Below are 21,360 nucleotides of genomic sequence, written 5' to 3' on the forward strand. Positions count from 1 at the left end.
TTGCTTGCTTTTTCTTTTCTTCTTCTTCTTCTTCTTCTTCTTCTTCTTCTTCTTCTTCTTCTTCTTCTTCTTCTTCTTCTTCTTCTTCTTCTTCTTCTTCTTCTCCTCCTCCTCCTCCTCCTCCTCCTCCTCCTCCTCCTCCTCCTCCTCCTCTTCCTCCTTTCTCCTCCCCTTCCTCTTCCTCCCCTTCCTCTTTCCTCTCTTCCTCCTCCTTCCTCTTTTTTCCTCCTCTTCCTCCACCTTCTTCCTTTTTCCTCCTTTTCCTTCTCTTCATCCTCCTCCTCCTCCCCTTTTTTCCTCCACTTCCTCCCCTCTCCTCCTCCTCCTTCTTTTAAAGACAAGATCTCTCACACTACAGGTCAAATTTACCTGAAATTCAGATTAATCCTCCTGCCTCAGCCCTCTCCCAGCTGCCGAGGTTATAGGCATGGCCACCACACATAGCTTCTCTGGATTTCATTGTTTGTATCCCTGGCCATCACTCACCCTCTCCTACCTGCTCCTCCCTAGATAATGAAGCAATGCTTTTGAAAAAATGAAACACAGAAAGCCTGGAAATGAGTTCTAGGACAGCCGGGGCTGCACAGAGAAACCCCGTCTCCAAATAAACAGACGACAACAACAAAAAATAAAAAAGAGGAAAACATGGCACGTGTGCTGTCAACCCCTAACTGTCTCATGATGGCTGCACTAGGGAGGGAAAAGGCTTAATTGATGGCGAAGGAAACAGAGTGCCTTACAGTCACAGCCTAGTGTCTACAGTGGCGAATTTCACAGCAGACACTGGTTTAGACTAACAGCGTCAGCTGCCTCTATCTGTCTTAGCATTTTATGATGTGTTCTCTTTGCAAGCAACATGTGTCAGCATTCTGCTTGGACCCTCTCCCTTTATCACCTAATTCTCCTCTCCTCAGCTTTGTCACTTTCCTTGAGCTGAGCCTTCCTCCTACTTGGGATGCCGGCTCTCCTGAACGAGTGACCTGCTCCAAAGTACAGCTGGAGGCAAAGGCATAGCGCCCCCAACTGGCGAGTCCATTCCCTACACCGTCCTCCTACCCAGCTTTGTCAGTTCTGTACCTGGTACTTGTTGGTAGAATTAAAAGGAATCTCTGCCACCTTGGGGTTTTTCTGTCTCATTTCACTCACAGGGCTGTAAGACTGCTCAATGAATTTGAGGAGGGCTGACTCAGAAGCATCCCCTGTTGTTGTCCGCTGCAAGGAAAAGATCGTACAGTAAGTCTCAGGGGTATACCATCTAGGCATGGGATTTATCTGTGGTCTCAAGCAGAGAGGCAGAACGGGGAGGGAAGGGCGTGTGTAGAAAACCACTGGGAAGCAGACTTTTCTGAAAGGGACAGGTGATACTAGTCACTGAGATGACCGCCCTCTTTCCACTTCGACTTGATACCTTAGTTATGGGAAGAGACTCCTGATGAGGCTTAAAGTCGGCCCGGTTGCAGAGGCCAGCAATTCGAGCCAGGTAAAACCAGGTGTCAGAGGACTTGGGAAATGTTTTCCCTAGGGAAGAAGAAGGGGGAGAGCTGTAAACACACAGAGTTTAAAACAAGGGATTAGACCTTGACAGGGAGGTCAGTCAGGGGATTAGGAGGGTCAAGATCTTTCTCAGCGACATAAGAAGTTGAAGATCCAATAAACTAAGCAGGGGTTATTCAGTTTCTCCTTCGCACCCAAACACTGCACAGAGATAGCGTCTCTTCCCTTTCTTTTTTCTCTTCCCTTTTTGGTTTTCCGAGACTAGGCGTGTGTCACCACCGCCCGGCATGATATTTCTTTCGTAAGACACCTCCTTTCCTTCTGTGCTCCAGCTTTCTCCTGTCTGCCTGGTGTCATCATTCGCCTAACATTCCCGCCCCAAGTCCTTCTGCTCTTGGCTACCAAGGCTACTAGTTACCCGTGGTTTGCTCCTCGCTGGTGTCAGCCTCATACACAGTCTTATCAAACCACAGATGAGCCACCGTCATGCGGTTCTGGGTGAGGGTGCCAGTCTTGTCCGAGCAGATGGTGGACGTGGAGCCCAGCGTCTCCACCGCCTCCAGGTTCTTCACCAGGCAGTTCTTGCGAGCCATGCGCTTGGCTGTCAGCGTCAGGCACACCTAAGGCCACCGAAAGGAGAAAGAATGGATTGAGCGGGGGCCACGTTATTTTGCTTGGGGAATTTGATTATTTTTATTTACTCTTTATCCTAACCTAATCTTTAGAAATCTCACCTGTGTTCTACGTAAAGGATACCAAAGAAATGATTTAGGGCAAGAGTTTTCAGTGTGTGCCTGCTTCAGATGTCTGTCACAGAGCACAGGCTCCTTCCCCTGGACATGTTCAGATATTCCATTCAGACACCTCTTTCCCTCCTAGACCACTTCCTGTCTTTCAGATCGACTTCTTCAAGGACCACATCGGTGGGTCATGTTTTATTATGGTATACAGTGCTATGTACGCATGGGGCATCTGGTCAATAGTTTCAGAAAAGTTTGGGCAGGAGGAACTGGGAATGACTTTGGAAAAGGATGTCACAGTATTGAAAAGCCCCTGGGAGATCATTTAAACCAGAGCATTTTTAAGATCATAAATTGAAGGTAAGGTTTTTAAAAATAAACAAACCATTGTGCTATGGATATGTAAGTGTAGAATTCCAATTCATGGAATTCCAATTTATTTACATTATATCACTAGTCCCAGCATTTTAAAACTAGTCCAAGCATATCCCAAACGTTATCCTTATTTCTATTTTAAGAAGAATATTGAAAAACTAGAGCATACTCAAGCAAGTTATTAGCAAGACAGAGTTGAGACCGTGTCACAGGAAGAACGTTTAGGGGAAAAGGGATTACTTGGAGAATCTGAGGGGACACGATGGTTGCCATAAGAGGTGCAGAGGGCTTAGGCCATTAGGAGGCAACGAACCAACCTATTGGGGTTGGGAAAACTGGGATGAAACAGTGAGGCCTATTTCTGCTCAGTTTAACTAAGTAAACGAAAAGCAAGACAGGCTGAGACCAAGGAGTGAAGTCCGCCATCCTCAGAAACAAACCACAGTTATCTTCCATGGATTTTATAGAGGACATCCCGTGTTGACCAAAGGTCGGTTTTAGATGGCCTTGGCGTCCTTTCCAGGAGGATTCTGTAATCCCAAATTAATCTTTAAAAACTAGTGAATGCTCGAGGCCTGATCATCTTAAATGATCTTGGCTGAGTTTAACAGCCAGTGCACCTGAGACCAGAGCACACTCTTTCTCTCTGTTGTGTCTTGGGAACTAAATTGCTTCTGATGCGTATGTGCGTCTCAGGGATACCCCCACACTTCAGATGTGATAGTAAGGACTTCCTTTCCCTGGGGCCACTTGTCTGCCCAGAGCTCACCCCTCCCACATCCCCCCAACCTTGTTTACTCACAGTGACAGTGGCCAGCAGCCCTTCTGGCACATTGGCCACAATGATGCCAATAAGGAAAATGACAGCATCCAGCCAGGTATAGCCCAAGATAAGTGAGAGGAAAAAAAACGTGACACCGAGGAAGACTGCGACAGCTGTGATTATATGGATGAAGTGTTCGATTTCAGTGGCAATCGGGGTCTTGCCCATTGTCAATCCTGATGTCAGGGAAGCAATCCGGCCCATTACTGTGTGGTCTCCTGTAGCAATCACAACACCCCGGGCTGTTCCTGGGAGTGAAGGAAGAAGCTATAACACGGTACTGTGGTAGAGTAAGAAATGCGTGGGTGGGTATTGCCACCCCAGTTATTGACACAGACCTTCTAAAATATTTTGGTTGTATTGCTAGAATCTTTGGTTATCATGGTTGGTTCTTGACACTTTATAATGTCTGGCATGAGAGGAATATCGCACAGAAAGCTTCCAAATTCCATAGAATTCCTGGGTGGTAAGAGAACCTTTTGCTTTAATGAGGAAATCTCTTGGTGGGCTCTTAGGTAGCCATAGGATGAGAAAGTTGCCAGGGGAACCAGCCATGTGATTACAGGTGGGCTTTCAGCTCTACAAGGGATGGGGAAGAGAGGCTGAAGGTTGAGTTGATTACCAACAGCGAGTGATATAATCAGCCATATCTGTGTAATGAAACACTCGTTAAAAAGCCGAGACAACTGTGTTTGGAGAGCTTCCAGGCTGGCAAACACATGGAGGTGTCTGGAGGATAGCATACCCAAGATACAGAAACTCCACATCCCTGCTCACACCCCATGCCCTGTGCCTGTCTCCCATCTGCCTGTTCACTTGTCTCCTGCCATCTGTAATAAGCACAGAATGTAGGCCAAGTGCTTCCCTGACTTCTGTGAGCCTTAAGGAAAAAGTCATGGGAATGCCAGTTCACAGCCACTCTGTCACAAGTATGGATGACAGCCTATTGCTTGGACGAGAGACTGAAGTAGGAAGACTCTCATGGGATTGAACCCTCATCTGATACTATTTTGAGGTAGTTAGTGTCAAAGTTTGACTGAATTATGGGGAACTGATGGGGAATCCCTATGGTAAGACATAGGGATTCTGTGCAGACAGGAAAAATAAGGGTGCAAGCCACAGGCTGCTAAACATCCTACAGTGTTCACTGAGTCCTCCTCTTCACTCACAACAAAGACCTCTCCAGTCCTCAGTGTCAGGACTCCAGAAACTCTGCCTGAGGAGCCCCCTCCCTGCTTTTCTGACTAGAGCTAGTCTGACCTCTGCTGGGTGGCACAAGCCATGACACCTGTGCCCTGTGCTTTACCAGGGCACAGGGCCCTTTCTTTCCACCAGTTCTGCTCCCTATGTAGAAGGACACTGTGGTTGACTTTATCCACTCACCCAGAACTTTGAAAAAGATCGTTTAAAGCCATTTTTTTCTACTTCACCATAGTGCCTGTCACCCCTACCATTCAAGTCATAGAGTTTCCAAGAAAAGGAACTCATGGAAGGAATGTTTATTTCAGAGGCAGAAGGGCACAGGGCCGAACCATCAACTTCTTAAACAAATAGCTCTCTTCCCTGAGACCAAGTACCACGCCTGTTGAGACTATGGTTTCCTCATAGTTAACATGGGATGAAGCATAGCACAGAGGTTGTGAAATCTAGTATTGGGGAGGCTGAGTGGAGAAGGAAGAGGAGGAGGAGAGGAAGAGGAGGAGGAAGAGGAAGAGGAAGAGAAACAACAAAGAATCCACAAAGCTGTGAAATCAAATGTCTCAAAAAAAAAAAGCCTAGAACAAGGCTGGATATGGTAGACACTCAACTTTATTCTGGCATTTAGGTAAATATAAGATTACCTAAAGAGTCAGTATAAAATTATTCATGTGTCTCAGTGGGAGCAGCTCCCACAAGTACAGGGGCATGGAGCAGTTGGAGGTCTCCAGTCTAAAGTTGTGTTCAGCAACAGTCAAGGGACATGGAGCTGAAGAGACAGCTCAATGGTTAAGAGCCATCTTGGATTGGTTCCCGTTCCCAGAACGTACATGGCGGCTCACAGCCATCTCTAAGTGGAGTTTGAGGGATTGCCTCTTCTGACCTCCTTGGGCTCCTGAATTTATGTGGGACAAGTATGCAGACACACACACACACACACACACACACACACACACACACACACACACACAACTATTTCAAAAAAGAATCTAGGAGTAGAGGTTTTAGATGGATTAGGCTAGTATGGGGAGGGAGACTCTAGAAAGGGTCGCAATGTAAAACACTCTACAGACAACCTTTGAGCTGGTTGACAGGGGTTCTCTGAACCTTTATGAAAATAATAACTGAAAGGATTTTATATTTTTGATAGGGTGGGTGTAGGTGGCTACATTGTCATTTAAATCTATTCTGTGCATATATCTAGCTCGAAAAGATTAAATGTAACAAGTGCTCCCTGTGTGTCGAGAGATGGAGTAGTGTTGTCAGAGAGAGATCAGGCTCCCAAAAACATGGAAACACAAAGAGGGGTTTGTGCCACTGCCTGTCAAGCTCGTAGCACTGACCGCTGGGAGACAAGGATAAAGTTGTATTTATGTTACTGATTTGTAAATTGGTCTAGCGTGAAGGTTAGAGGGAAAACTGGTCTAAGGCAGATGCTATTACTCAGCAAGCTGTACAATCTTAGTGTGCTGGGCATGGGAGAACACTTCTTTAGCTTCAGCACTCAGGAGGATCTCTGTGAGTTCAAGGCCAGCCTGGTCTACGTAGCAAGTTCCAAGACAGCCAAGAGCTGTATAGTGAGACCTGACATGCTTCAACAAACAAAACAAGACCCCTTAGCCTAATCTAGCTAGTTCCAACCTCTTGGCTACACTTGGATTGTGCTTGTCTCCTGTGAAATCCCTTGTCTCTCAGATAGACCCTTGTCTCAACTGCAGTGCCTTCCCCCACTCTTGCCGAGTTTGCTTGTCAGCAGCACATGCTTCGGAAAGATAAACCTAAGTGAATTTTCTCCTAAAATACAGCATTTTTAGAGGAACCTTGTTAATTTGCATTTTTCTGTACATTCAATAATTATGTTTCATAGATCATGTACAGATCAAATAATTTCTTTCTGGTTGGATTCTTCATGCATGTTGAACATTATTGTCATTATTAAGACACCTTCAAGTGAAGTGATTTAATGAGAGGAGGTCATTAGCACTCTCTGTGTAGAGCAAGCAGCCTGGGAAGAGGAGGCAGACTTTCATTAGAATCTCTAATCTTCCTCTTTTCTGTTGGGTCATTGTCTAAACTATGGTGAGCATGCAATTTCTGGGGACTTTATAGAGTTTCGTGTGTGGCATTGTGAGTCAGGGAAAAAAAAACCTAGCACTTGACACACTACAGTTAGGTGCATTTATCTATTTGTCAGAAAGCATCTATCTTTAGACAATAAGACATTCATTCTTAAGCATTAATAATGATTTGCAAGTGCATCTGGGATAAGTTTAGGTTTCCTCCAGGGCAAAGGGCAAAGGAGAGAGGGACAAAAATCCTGGTTCAAAAGTGTCTTCTTTTCATTCTAGGGACAAAGCCAGCGCTTGAATGACAGAGCTCGAAGGGCACCTTTGAGAATTCAAGCTTCTGGGGTTGGTTCTTCCTCTGGAAGGTAAAAGGAGTTAGGAGGGTGACCCAGCAGGGTTGGATAACGTTTCTGCATTCTGTGCTATTTCCAACACATTAACTGGTTTCTCCACCAGTTCAAACCACTGTCACAACTACAGGACGCTCTCAGTGTATTAGACCTTGTGCTAAGTGTTTTACGTCATTTAGTCCATAAGCAATCCATGGGTAGCAGTTTTTAGTTTTAACAGAATGCAGATTTGGAAAGGATGGTTTTAATTTTTTTGCCAGAAGTCACTAAGCGCTTGAGTGATGGAGAAGCCAACCTGGTATTGTCTTCCTACTCCAGACCCTTTGGAAAACAGAAGGTTGTAAAAGCCATGTGTTTCCACCTCTTTTTTTTCTTCTTTTTCTGAGTCTGTGCTGCGTATGATACAATACTCACCTTCTACGCAGTTGGTGGAGAAGAAGATGATATTCCGTGTCTCCAGAGGGTTCTCATGGGTGCAATCAGGGCAACGAGACTGTGGTTCTGACTCCCCAGTCAAGGAGGAATTGTCTACCTGGGGTGGGAAGGATAGGTCTCAGGACAAAGGACGGATTCATGGATGAAGGCAGCACCTCCACCTTATCTGTCAGAACCATCATGCCATTAACATGCAGAGATAGGCAGCCATACTCCCAGCACCTCATCTTCTTTCCCCCCAAACCACCCTCATCTCTGTCTCAAGGTTTTGAATTATAAGATCGTATTAAGACTAAGTCCAGGTCTTCACCATGCCTTAGAGCCATACATTGCCGTAGGCTCCCTCCTCCTATAGCTTCTCCTCACCTTACATCCTTGCGCAGCGATAACCCTGATATCAGCAGGGACTTGGTCTCCACCCTTCACTTCTACTAGGTCTCCCAAAACCACATCTCTTACATTGATCTGCATTTTCTCTCCATCTCGAATTACCAGAGCTTGCTGTAGGAAGATAATGTATGGTCGACATACAGCCTCCTGCACTTCCTGTCCCGCTCCTCCTGCACTTCCTGTCCCACTCCTCTTGCACTTCCTGTCCCACTCCAGCCCTCTCTGTCCTTCTGTGTTATCTCCACTATTGCTGTCTGCAGAACCTTTGCAGTGTGACTTCGATGGCCTTCCTATTAAGACGTGGGATCTACCTCTTTGTCCCTAAATGTAGAATCGACCATGTAATCGATCTTGTATTTATGGCCCAGAAGATTTTAGCAAATGTAGTAAGCATAAAGGCTTAAAAGATTATTTCATGAACCCACAGCCAACCATTATGTGGAGCCTGGAGAATCCTGATGGAGGGGGGGAGGAAAGATTGTAGGAGTCAGAGAGGTCAAGGACAACACAAGAAAACCCACAGAATCAACTTGTCCCCATAGGGAGCAGAACCAACAGCCAGGAAGCCTGCAGGGGTCTGACCCAGGCCTTCCACACAAATGTTATAGTTGTGTAACTTGGTCTTCGTGTGGGACTCCTAACAGTGGGAGCAGGGGCTGTCTCTGACTCTGTTGCCTGCCTTTGGGACCCTTTCCCTTAAGTGGCTGCCTCACCTAACCTCCACTGGAGAAGATACACCTAGTCTTACTACGACTTAATGTGCTAAGGTTGTTTGATACCCAAGGGAAGCCTACCCTTTTCTCAAGAGAAAGGGAGGAGGAGTGGATGGTGGGGAGGGAAGGGGAAAGGACCGGAAGGAGAGGAGGGATGGGAAGCTTTGGATCTGAATGTAAAGTAAATAAATAAATTAGTTTAAGAAAAATCGTTCATATTAAGGTTTGCCCTGCTGTTCCTGGGAAACCCTCTGTTCCCAGGAACAAACCAGAGCCCCAAGCGTCCCAATCCTTTCAGCTGACAACTGAATAAGTTTATCTTATATTTCTCCCTAGAGCAAGCTGAAGCCAGCTTAGACCAGAGCAGCAGCACAGACACAAAATTGTGACCAAAGTTATGTTTGGGTGGTATATTAGGCAATCAGTGCCACCTGATAATCTCCAGGATCCTAGTCAAAACTCTTACTCAAAGAAAGGTTTAACTTATGTTGATATTAAAGGTAGAAGAAAATCTTGGGCTGCGAGGGTAGAGCATGGTAATATTGCTTCATGATTTGGGAGACTGTATTTTCTAAAGCTTCTAGGCCTGTATTTAGGAACTCCAATCTGCCGTCATACTATTTCCAGATACTTTAAAAAACATTCGACTTGAAAATAAAATTTAAATTTCAGAAAAATTTCAGTAATAAGAATAGTGACAAGCACATCTATAAAACTTTCACCTGTCTTCACCCACTAACTTTCCACCTCAGTTGCTTTACCCTTTCCTGTCTCTAAGTTATATGCATCACGGTAATTTATCCTAAACACTTGTGTGTGCATTTCCAAAGAACTACATAATCTTTGTTGTCTTAAAAAAGACTTGTTTTATGTATAGATATACATAACTATATACATATGTACATATCTATATACATATGTATATACACACACCCATATGTATACATGTTCATACATATTTATGCATACATACACACATGTATGTATGTATGTATGTATGTATGTATGTATGTATGTATGTTTGTATGTATAGATATGCACTGTTTCCATGCCTGGTCCTTGTGAGACCAGAAAAGAAGGAAGGCGAGACTCCTTTGAAACTGGAGTTTCAGGTGGTTGTAAGCCACCATTAGGGTATGGGAACAGAGCCCAGGTCCTCTGCAAGAACAGATTCTTAGGGTTTCTGTTGCTCGGATAAACACCACAATCAAAATTACCTTTGGGAGGATTCATGTCTCTTAGACATTCCACATCACAGTCCATTTTTTTTTCTTTTTTTTTTTTTCTTTTCGGAGCTGGGGACCGAACCCAGGGCCTTGCGCTTGCTAGGCAAGCGCTCTACCACTGAGCTAAATCCCCAACCCCCACATCACAGTCCATTATCCAAGAAACTCAGGCACTCAAGGCAGGAGCCTGGAGGCAGGAGCTGATGCAGAGGCCACGGAGGGGTGCTTCTTACTGGCTTGCTCTCCATAGGCTTGCTCAGGCGATTTCTTATAGCACCCAGGACCACCAGCTGAGAAGTGGCACTGACCACAGTGATTTGGAGCCGCCCAGATCAATCATCAATCAAGGAAGTGTACCACAGGCTTGCCCACACGCCAAACTTGTGGGAACATTTTCTCAACTGAATCCCTTCTTCCCAAATGACTCTAGCGTGTGTTGAGTTGACATAAGATTAGCCACCAGGAGCACCAAGAGCTGTTAAGTGCGGATCCATCTCTTGGCCCCTAGATTATTCTTTTTCTCTGGCAACACAATGATGAGTTTCAAGTGGTGTGATTTTGATGCAATACTCACATTTACTGTGTACATTTTAGCTTTTGGCACTTGACCCAAAATGTCGCTTTAGGGCATTGCCTCCCAACACAACATCAGGCCCGAGACCTATCACCATATCTTTTTAGCTTTTTAAAAACTGGAACATTTCCACAGGTTCATTGCCTTTAATGTGAGCCTCCCCACTGGCTTGGCTTTCAGCAGATGTCCTTATTTAAGTTGTGGAGGGTCATTCTTCATTTCATTGTCACTTTCAGACTAGACAATTTGTGGCTATCCTCATTGGAGCTTTGCTTACATTTCTCCTGGTAACTCCCAGGCTCCCTCATCACCAGCCTCATTCAGGGCACCCACTGTGTGTGACAGTCTCCAGGAACTACTGAGCAGTTATACAACTGGTCACAATCTGCACTTCCTCCCACCAGCTCTTCCCACATGAGTCCTACCTACCTGAGGCACCATGGTCTTAAAAGACTCCATGATCTTTGAGCTCTTCGCCTCCTGGTAATATGAGAAGCAGCCAGTGATGATGACCACGGCAGATAGTACAATACCCAGGTACAGCTGAAGACAGAGAAGGAAGGTGCCATTAGCACATCCTTCCCCGCTTCTGCATCCTCACACAGACTGCCAAGGGAACAACTTCCTCTGGCTGGAGGAAGTCATGGACTGAGGGCTGAGGAGGATCTGGGAAGTGTTGGCACACTTGACTTCCTGGTAATGAAGACCTAAGCTATGGGTTGAGTGGTCAGAAAACTCCCAGAGAATATGAATATTTATCTCCCTCTATAGGCAGGTGGACGACAGTGAGCCAAGGAAAGCAAGAAATGAAGAGGTCAGTGTTCTGAGTAAGAAAGGGGGACTGCAGGTGGAGAGATGGCTCAGTGGTTAAGAGCACTGACTGCTCTTCCAGGGGCCCTGAGTTCAATTCCCAGCAAACACATGGTGGCTCAAAACCATCTGTAATGGGATCCGATGCCCTCTTCTGGTGTGTGTGAAGACAGCTACAGTCTGAAGGTGTCTTTCAAAAAAGGTGGAAGTGGAGACCACAAAACACAAGTCACTTGGTGAGTAGACTGATTAGAATAATGCCTCTTAGGGAGCTGAACCAGAAACTTTCTAGATAGAGTTTGCAGGAGACCAAGATGGACTAAGAGCTTCCCCAGACACTTCTGAACTATTGGGGATTTGGACCAGAAGAATTCGGAGTTTGGGGGGAGGGAGCAAGCTCACATTATCTTTGTTGGCGTTTTCTTGGTAATAAGATACATGTATGCCATAGGCCAGGAAGCAGAGCAAGGAACCAGTCCACAGCAGGAGGGAGAAGCCACCAAATAATTGTTTACAGAATTTGATCCATTCTGGAGTGGTTGGAGGAGGGGTTAGTACATTCGGTCCATTTAGAGTCAGAATTTCCTGGGCATCTGTGACGCTAAGACCCTGTATGGAGAAGAAATAAGGATGGAGAGGAAGCTGTGACAAAGAACCAGTTACAGCGAAAGAGGACCTACTAGTTACAGCCTCAGGACAGGCCTACCCCCAAAGCAGCCTTGGAACATCCTTCTGAAGAGTCTTTCTGATAAGGTAGGATTTTAGAATTCGTTTTGTAGATGGGGTTTCATTTAAAATGCTTATGGGTTGGGGATTTAGCTCAGTGGTAGAGCGCTTGCCTAGCAAGCGCAAGGCCCTGGGTTCGGTCCCCAGCTCCGGAAAAAAAAATGCTTACTTATATAGGGCTTTTTTGATTGTTTGCTCATTCGTGTATGGATTGGTTTACAAACCTTTTGAACTTGAATATCGTATCTTGGGGCTTGGTCATGTGATAGGAGCTGAGAATATCATCATCAATAGGGATGAATTCCACGCAGAGACTCTGAGAAGGCATGTTGGGAAGGGTGGTTGCAGCAAGGTATGACAACCTAAGTCTAATTCTTGGACTCACGTGGTAGAGAGAACTGAATTCCACAAGTGGTTCTCTGACCTCCATGTGCATGATGTGGCACAATCACATCTCCACCCATAAACTGAGGTGTTCACAATCAATCAATAAATCGAATAAATGAAATTCAAGAATGTGCCTTATTCTTAGGGAGTTCAAGTTGGGAAACAAACATATAGAAATGATTACAGTATACTAGGCTAACTGGGGTTATGATCCATGATGCTGGTAACATCTCGGCGTCCATGCTTTGGCTTTCCAATTGGGAAACTAGGGAACGATCAAACTGAAGATACCAACATCCAGATTTTATTCTATCCTTATGCACATATTTCTGTGATTTTTTCCTTGATTTTATGTGATAATAGAATCTACTGAAGCCTATCAGCTATTCCCTTAGCCTCTCTTCAAAACAAACCTAAGGGGCCTTCAACCTCTCAAGCATTTAAAGCTTTTTTTTTTTTTTTGGTTCTTTTTTTCGGAGCTGGGGACCGAACCCAGGGCCTTGCGCTTCCTAGGCAAGCGCTCTACCACTGAGCTAAATCCCCAACCCCGCATTTAAAGCTTTTAATAACAATACTAAATCATTGTCTTCTTTACTCATCCTTGGTGATGGTTGATTGGCCACCAAGTTCCAGGACAGCCCGATCTCAAAAAGAATATGTATGGTAAATGTCATGGTTTGACTCTTAGATATTCCCCAAATTACCTGATACCCAGCTGATGGTGGTGTTGTGAGGGTGCTGTCAGGAGATGGTTCAGGGGAGGAAATGGACTACTGGAAGGTATCCTTGTAAGGTATGTTGGGATTCTTCCTCCATCTTCCTATTGGCCATGAAGTAAGCCATTTTGTTCCATCACATGGCTTCTTCTTTCCTCCCCACAGATGAAATGTGAGCAGTGGAGCCAAGAGACCCTGACCTGAACCCTCAAAGCTCTGAGTCAGAACGACTCTTTCCTCCTTTGCATTGTTTGTCTCTGTCCTACATTACTTTTTTTTATTGCTGTGAAGAGACACCATGACCAAGGCAACCTACACAACAACGTGTTTATCGGGGCTCACAGTCCCAGATGGTGAGAGCCATGACCATCATGACAGGGAGTATGGCAGCAGGCAGGCTGTAGTTGAGAGCATGCATCCTGATCCACAGGCACAGGCAGAGAGAGAGCTCACAAGGCCATACCCCTTAATTCTTCCAAGAAGTCCCACCGACTGAGGACAAAGTATTCAAACATAAATCTATGAGGACCCTTCTCGTCCAAACACCACAGACTCAGATATTTTGTCACACTGATAGAAAGCTAATGCTTCGGGTTGGGGATTTAGCTCAGTGGTAGAGCGCTTGCCTAGCGAGCACAAGGCCCTGGGTTCGGTCCCCAGCTCCGAAAAAAAAAAAAAAAGATGTTTAAAAAAAAAAAAGAAAAAAAAAAAAAGCTAATGCTTCAAGTTTTCCAAAGATGTCGTGATTTATCCCAATAGATTTAATACCAAAAGCTATGAGAATTCAGATTTTTCCATTAGAAAGCTAGACTTTAAATGCCGGCCATAGTGTTATACACCTTTAATCCTGGCAGAGACACGTGTATTTCTATGAGTTCAAGGCCAGCCTGGTCTATATAGTAGTGGGTTCCAAGTTAATCAGAGCTAAATAGTAAGACCTTGTTTCGAGAAAATAAACATGTAAAAGAAAGAAAGTTAAGTATTAAAAGAGATTTGTAAAATGTAAGATGACACTAATTTATTTTGAAAAGTATACTTATTTTGGTTAAAAAATTATTGCTGTTAATTTATAATAAACCATTTTTTTTCCTTCTCTTCTTTCTTTCATGACTCTGGGAATCAAACAGGCTGAAGATACTCTACCACTGAGCCACATTTCCAGCAACTACTCTATTTAGAACTAGGAAATACTTTTAAAATTTGCCAATTTAAATTTTACTATGGCAAATACCAATAACATTATTTTTACCTAAGCAAAAGCTCTTTGGGGGCCTTGATGAATCCTAAGAGTATAAACAGGTCTAGAGGACCAAAGAAGGGCATATTCCCAACCACCCACACTGTCCAACCACCCATAGCCTCTTTCTCGGGTCGTTACCGTGATCATTTACTTCCAAGTAGAGTTATGTGGAGCTTTTGCGGGGCTGAGGGTAAGAGGTACAAAGTTGGATTTGAAGTTGGGGGTGGGGGTCACTTTCAGCGTCTACACTGTCCCAGTGGCTTCAAATCAGTGAGGACCTCTGCTTCAAGCAGTTCTTACCTTGGTCAAGTCCACAGAGTACTTGGCACTCAGCTCATCCAACGTTAGCTTGTGATCGTCCTGAGGGAACAAAAGGGTCATCAAGGTGAGATAGTGACCTAAGGTCTCGTGCAGGGAGGAAGGAGGGATTGGAGGGGGTAGTCCTGGCAGTGTGCTTCTGTTCTCCAGGTAGCACCGGTGTGGAAGACAATCAGGCAGGAGGCTGGAGGGTGTTTCAAGGGCAATTTGCTTTGGACATCCTCACCATAACCACTTCCTTCTTCAACTCCTCTAAATCTTTCTTCCTTCTTTTCACTTTCGGCTGTCTATTCGTATTTGAAGCCCTAAGGGTGGGTCTTGGCTTCTGCTCACTAGTGGCCGCTGTCTCTTTTCCAGGCTCCATCATGTGATCTCTAGATATAGGTGCGTTGGCTCTACTGGTGGAAAGAAAGCAAAAGAGGGTTAAGGGGGTATGAGAGTGAGTGGAGGGAGGAGTTGGGGGGTGATATCAGTGTGGTGAAAAGAGCAAAGGCTGGCCAATGAATGGGAAGGTAGAGAGAGGTCTGTACCCATGGGAAAGGAACGGTGAAGAGGGGTGCAAAGTCTGAGTGGCAAGGCTGGAGAAGGAAGCGCCAACCTGAGTGAGTCTAGACTCTGAAAGTGAGGCTGGGCTAAAGGGCAGAGATTGGCCTAGAGGGTACCTGTGTACCTGAATGATGAAGATGCAGGGGCTCGGCAGGTGGGAAGTGCAGTGGGAGCCGAGGTCAGAGTGAGCTTCTGGGCAGGCCTGGTACTCCCAGCCTTAGGTCCTGTGGGTTCTATGGCAACAGCCTAGGCGTGGCATCATAATGGGCTCATGAAAGATCTAGTCAAGAACGCACACTCCTCTGGGTGAGGATTGGAGCAGGTTCGGTCACAGAGAGAATTTAGATCAGACAGCAATGTTAGATAGAACAAAGTCTTTGTGTGCATGGTCTTGGGACTTCTGAGGCTAGGAATATTCCAGTTAGGTGGCTCGATCAAATCAAATCAAATCAAATCAAAATCAAATCAAATCAAATCGTCAAATCAAAGCAAAGCAAATCAAATCAAAGCAAAGCAAAACAAAACAAAACCAAACCAAACAAAACAAAACCAAACAAAACAAAACAGTAGTGTGTGTATGTAGCCTAGAATGTAGCCCTCATTGGTTTAGAATTTGCTCTGTGCTAGGATGATCTCTTGTCTCTTCATCCCCTGAGTGTTGGGGTTAGTGCTGTGAGCTGGCCTTTTTAGTTCTACCCAGGCTCAGCTATTGAGCAATACTGAATTTATTTAGTTTTTTAGTTTTGGAGGTGAACTCTGCGTCCGAATACTGAGTCCTCATCTAACATCTGTGTGACTTTGTACAAAGTCACTGCCCTTTCTGTACTTTCCTATTCTGTCTAGACTAACACTGTCTACCTTGTAAAGAAGCAATAGCCAGAATTAAAGCGAGGTGCTCTATGTCCTAGCTTCTCAAACTGTACGTGGCCACCCTATAAACGGTTGAGTAGCTAGATGGGTGTGTGTGCGCGCGCGTGTGTGCGTGTGTGTGTGAGTGTGAGCAAAAATTGGCAACAATAAAAAGTTTCTTAATGCAAAAGAACAAAAGATTAGTTTGAAATCGAGCATGTGGTGAATCTGAGGGGTGGCTGCCAGTGCCCACTCATGTTATGTCATGGAGCCTTGGTTTTAAACACATGCCGTGCACACTTGGCACTGTTGTGTGGGTGCAACAAATGTTGCCAGAAATACTCTAGCTCAATTCTCTCTGTGTGTGTGTGTGCTGCATGCATGCATACAACACAGTGCATGTGTGGAGGTCAGGGGACAACTCGTGAGAGTCATTCTCTCTTTTGTCCCTTGGGTCCCAGTGGTCGAGAGCTCAGGCCTTCAGGCTTGGGCAGCAGCTCCTTTACTGCCGAGCCGCCCTCCCCCTTGGTGTTTTCACTGTACAAACAAACTTTTCTGTCCTTACAGAAACGTGACAGAAAATGACCCCTAGTATTCCCGTCCCAGGATTCTTTGTCGTAGAAGTATTATAATTTTGGGTTGAATTGTGCAGGAATGTTTGATGGTTTGAGTTTCATTAAAATTGTATTAAAAAAAATCACTAAATGAATTTTGGCTTGGGATTAGGATAACATTTACAACAATTTTTGAAATACACATCCGCTATTTTGCACTACATATCGATGGGCAATGCCTTCGTTAGCACTAGTGATTGATAATAATAATAATAATAATAATAATAATAATAATAATAATAAATCAACTCTGAAAAATGTTGCTGGGTAATATCAAATATTCAGCCAAGGTTTAATTCTTTATATAAAAATAAATGAGCACACCCGTCTTATTAGTATGTAAATTGGTGTAACGATATCTCGGGAGAAAAGGGGCGACAGGTGGAACACTTAAAGAAACCGCGCTCCACACGAAGAGTAACTCCTGGCAGTCCGTGGTCTGTGTTCCATGAGTAGTTTGGATTCACTGTTAGCGGTTTCACATGCACCTGGATGCACAGCTCTCAGTGAAAATTAAACCGCCCTGTATGATATACAGTAGTCCCTTACTGTACACGGTATTGGCTGGCAAGATAGCTCAGTAGGTAAGGGCACTGGTTGGAAAGCTTGATGACCCAAGTTTGATCTTTAGGACCCACGCATGCGGTAGAAGAGTTGGTAGAGAACCGACTCCCACAAGATGTCTTCTGATCGTCACACACACAAAATTCAATGACACGTTTAGCCCTTCTGTTCACTTGCTCTAAGCGCCTTCACATTTATGTGGTAATTATGTTTAATACTCCCTCCCCTTTCCCCCCTTAGAACCCCATCTGCCCCTCCCATTCTCTTTCAAATTCTTGGCCTCTTTTTTTCCCCCCACTAATTATTTACTGCATTGTGGTAATTATATTTTTAATGTGTTATTCAAAAGGATCTGAAGCGGCTACATATTTCTGTCAATTCTATTTTTTTCGTTTATGGGATCACATAAATTTCTTTTATTTGGTATTTGTTTAATTGCATTTTGGCCGACTGGGTGTGGTTGTGATTATAACGGAACCTGAAGACATCTATCACTGTACTAATGGGGTCCCTCCCACTTATTTCCCTTCCCGGATGGAACAGAAGTCAGTCTCCTGGCAGGGGTGGTGGCCCACACGTTCCTTTAACCCTAGCATGTGGGAGGCAGAGGCGGCGGTTCTCTGAGTTTTCGGCCAGCTTGGTCTAGAGAGTGAGCTTCAGGACTGCCAAGACCACACAGGAAAACAAAAATCAACAGCAACAACAACAACAACAAAAAAAAAAAAACCCAAAAAACAGTCAAATAAACAAACAAACAAAAAAGAGGTTCATCTTGTTCCTTCAGAGATCGTCTTCCTTCTTTAGCAAAAAGAGTAAAATAAGTAAAAGTCGAAGGACCCCGTTACAGATCCGCAGCACCGAGGTTAACTGCTGACTGTGGTGAAGCCTGTCTGTACTCACAGGCCTGGGAGACAAGAGGATCCCTGGGGCCGGCTGGCCAGCCAGGCTAGCTGAATCAGTGAGATGGCCTTTCAGTGTGACCTTGCCTCAAAAAAATATGGTGGAAGGCATAGAAGATTCCTTGCATCAATGTCTGGCCTACAAACACACACACACACACAGACACACACACAGACATACACACACACACAGACACACACACAGACACACACACACAGACATACACACAGACATACACACACACACAGACACACACACAGACACACACACACATAGACACACACACAGACATACACACACACAGACACAGACACACAGACACACACACAGACACACACAGACACACACACACACACACACATCTCTGCTATATATTCAATAAAGTAATAGTCTCAGCCAACAGTCAGAAGATGAACCAAGAGAACCCTGAGTTTGCAACTAGCCCGGACTACATAGTGAGATCTTGTATTTAAAAAGAAGAGTATAAAATAAAAGGCAGAAATCCACTTTCCCTTCCCGAAGTTTCCCGCAAGAGGTATTAATATGCTGCCCAGCTCTCCTGCTTCTCCTGTGTTTATTCATATAGAGAACCAAGTCTTCACAGGACCATTCAAGCCTCCTTCACTCGTTAGCTCAGCGGGTGGGCGAGGCTCTGTCAGCTCCTGTAGGCTTTCCTTATGTAGTCTGTAATGTTCATGCTTGTGCGGTCACTCCCGCAGCGGAGACGCTGAGAGGCTGTTTTCCATTTGCTTTCTTAACCGTGAAAAACATTGCCACGCTAGCAAACTGGTTAGAGGTGGCCTTAGCCTCTATTTCTGTGGAATCGATTTCCTTTGCTGAATCATATGGTAAGCTCACTTAAAATCTTAAGATAGTCTGCCAACTGCTATTAAAAGGGCATTGCCCTGGACCTCAGCAGTAAGATAACAAAGTCCACACTCTACACAGGGTGACCTTGGCTTCTGAGGGGTGGGGGTTGGCCAATTTACATTTCTTTATTGTCTGTGCGAGTGTTTTTTTCAATATAGCGGTAGGTTTTCCGGACTGCATTTTTTTCTTTTTTCCAACTATAGTATAATTTGTTCAACTTTACATTGTTTTCATCTTCTTAAATTGAATTGTTAGACTTCTTGCCACTTACGCTGTAAATGTTTTCTCACAGTCTTTATGGGTTTTTTAAAAAAATATATTTTATTATATAAGACAATTTTTATATTGTTTTTGATTATATTCAATTTTAAATCTATTTTCATCATCATCTTCTTCTTCTCCCCTCGCAAATCCTTCCAGATCTTCTCTTTCTCCATACCCACCTAACCTAACTTTCTGGTTGATGTACCCAGTGTCATTCCACTGAAGTAAACTGGTTTTTCCTGCTCTCAGCAGGCCCTGTGCATGCTGCTTCGTCCCTTTGAGTTCATGTGAGCTTTGCTCATGCTGATCTAGATGGCCTTGTTCTCTTGCTGTCTTCCATCACCTCTGGCTCTCACAGTCTTTCTGCCTTTTTTTTCACAGGGTCCCCTGAGCTCTGAGAGGAGGGATTTATTTGATGGATACGTCCCATTTAAGGCTTAGTGTCCCAAGGTCTCTCAGTCTCTGCATAATGTCTGGCTGTGGGTCTCTGTGTTTGTTCCCATCTGCTGCGGGAGGAAGCGTCTCTCATGATGGCTGAGCAAGGCACTGATCTATGAGTATTGCAGAATGTCATTAGGAGTCATCTTACGCACACACACAGGCACGCGCACGCGCAGAGGCATAGGCATAGGCACAGGCACAGGCACCCGCACAAGCACAGGCACAAGCACAAGTACTCGCACACACATATTTCAAAAATTTTAGACCATTCTTAGGTCCTAGTCTTAGGTTCCTGGTCACCCAAGCAGTGTCGGGTGTGGGTCCCATCTCATGGAGTGGGCCCTAAGTCAGATCAGTTATTGGTCAGTTCCACAAACTTTGCGCCACCATTGCCCTAGCAGGCAGAATCTTGCAGGATCATTGCCGATCTTGCAGGCAGGAGAGCACTGTAGATCATAGGGTTTGAGAGACGAGGGTGTTTACGTTCCTCTTTTGGTACTGTGCGGAGGCAGAACCGAGGGGACATAATTCATTCAGATTGTTTTTGGAAAGCTCACTCCGATCCACAGATCTTAGCCCCAAAGCTTACCTTTTCGAGAACAGAGTAGGACCCTTGGCCAGTCCTAGCCACCCTTTACAGAACTCCGCCCTCGGAGATGTCCCTGCCCTGTTATCTGTTGACGCATTAATTGCCTGTTCCCCAGAGCCTTTGCTGGCTGCACCCCAGGCCTGTGGAGCCGGCCTGGCTCAGAGCAGCCAGTCCACAAGGAGTTCCCGAGGTAAAGTCAAGTGAGCGGTAGTTTTCAGATTTCATTACTGTTAGTCTTTGATAATGAAGCCACTTAGGCCGGAAGTGTTTTAAAATCTGTTGAGTTAAATAGGCTACGCATCAGACTTCATTAATTTACTCTTTCAGAACCCAGATGCTGGGGCTGGAGAGGTGGTTCAGTGGTTAAGAACACCAGCTGCTCTTCCGGAGGTCCTGAGTTCAATTCCCAGCAACCACATGGTGGCTCACAACCATCTGTAGTGGGGTCTGATGCCCTCTTCCAATGTGTCTGAAGACAGAGTTAGTACACTTACATACATAAAATAAATATATAATTCTTTTAAAAAAAAGCCTCAGGTGCTTCCTAGTTACCAAAACAGCTGAACTTCACAAACTGTTATATTTCATAAAAATACAGTGAGGGCTTTGGTTGATGTTGGACTGACTTCTTTAGAGTAACTTGCTTCTCTTCATGTCTTCGGTCTTCCGGAAGAGCATCAGGAGTAGCTGTCGGTGTGTGTATATTTTTGTTTTTGTCATCCTTATTTTAAATTTGCTTTGAAACAATGTACTGCCCACACTAAGCCCCAAGCCTGGTTTGCTTTGATTCTGTTGCAAAGGTAAGTCCTTTGTTCCCAGTCTTCTGTCTCTAGTCTTGGAAGATGCTTTCGACTGAATTTTGCATTCTGTGACTTTGAGCTTCCTGCTTCCAGGGCTTTTTTTCCTTTGGGTTGGGTCTTCCTTACTTTTCTGATGCTGTGAAGAGATGCTATGGCCAAGGCGACCTATGAAAGAAGGGTTAATTGGGGCTTACGGTTCCAGAGCCTGTGATCATCATGGTAGTCAGGCAGGCTGGCGGGGTATTAGAGCAGTAGGGGAGCGAGTGCACATTGAGAGGATAACCACAAAGCGGGGGGGGGCAGGGCTAACTGAAAACAGCATAGACAGCTCAAGACCCTCAGT

General features: G+C 44.9%; 1 protein-coding gene across 8 annotated transcripts in view; it reads right to left on the minus strand.

Annotated features, from left to right (window-relative positions):
- Atp1a4 (ATPase Na+/K+ transporting subunit alpha 4) overlaps window positions 1-15,312 on the minus strand; it is a 35,928-nt gene extending 20,616 nt beyond the window's left edge. For 2 of the 8 annotated variants that reach the window (NM_001429533.1, NM_001429529.1), the window contains exons 1-11: window positions 15,251-15,312; window positions 14,807-14,975; window positions 14,563-14,622; window positions 11,596-11,802; window positions 10,813-10,926; window positions 7,847-7,981; window positions 7,460-7,577; window positions 3,412-3,680; window positions 1,913-2,114; window positions 1,409-1,518; window positions 1,078-1,212 (exon numbers count right to left, since the gene is read on the minus strand). In NM_001429533.1, coding sequence (NP_001416462.1) covers window positions 1,078-1,212; window positions 1,409-1,518; window positions 1,913-2,114; window positions 3,412-3,680; window positions 7,460-7,577; window positions 7,847-7,981; window positions 10,813-10,926; window positions 11,596-11,802; window positions 14,563-14,622; window positions 14,807-14,944 — 1,488 coding nt within the window. In that variant the 5' untranslated portion in view covers window positions 14,945-14,975; window positions 15,251-15,312. Of the gene's footprint in view, window positions 1-1,077; window positions 1,213-1,408; window positions 1,519-1,912; window positions 2,115-3,411; window positions 3,681-7,459; window positions 7,578-7,846; window positions 7,982-10,812; window positions 10,927-11,595; window positions 11,803-14,562; window positions 14,623-14,806; window positions 14,979-15,250 lie in introns of all 8 variants that reach the window. The other 6 variants (NM_001429537.1, NM_001429530.1, NM_001429534.1 and 3 more) reach the window with 6 other exon arrangements.
- Window positions 15,313-21,360: the final 6,048 nt, after the last annotated feature.

This window comes from Rattus norvegicus, chromosome 13 (assembly GCF_021556685.1).
Source record: "Rattus norvegicus strain SHRSP/BbbUtx chromosome 13, alternate assembly SHRSP_T2T, whole genome shotgun sequence".
NCBI lineage: Eukaryota > Metazoa > Chordata > Mammalia > Rodentia > Muridae > Rattus > Rattus norvegicus.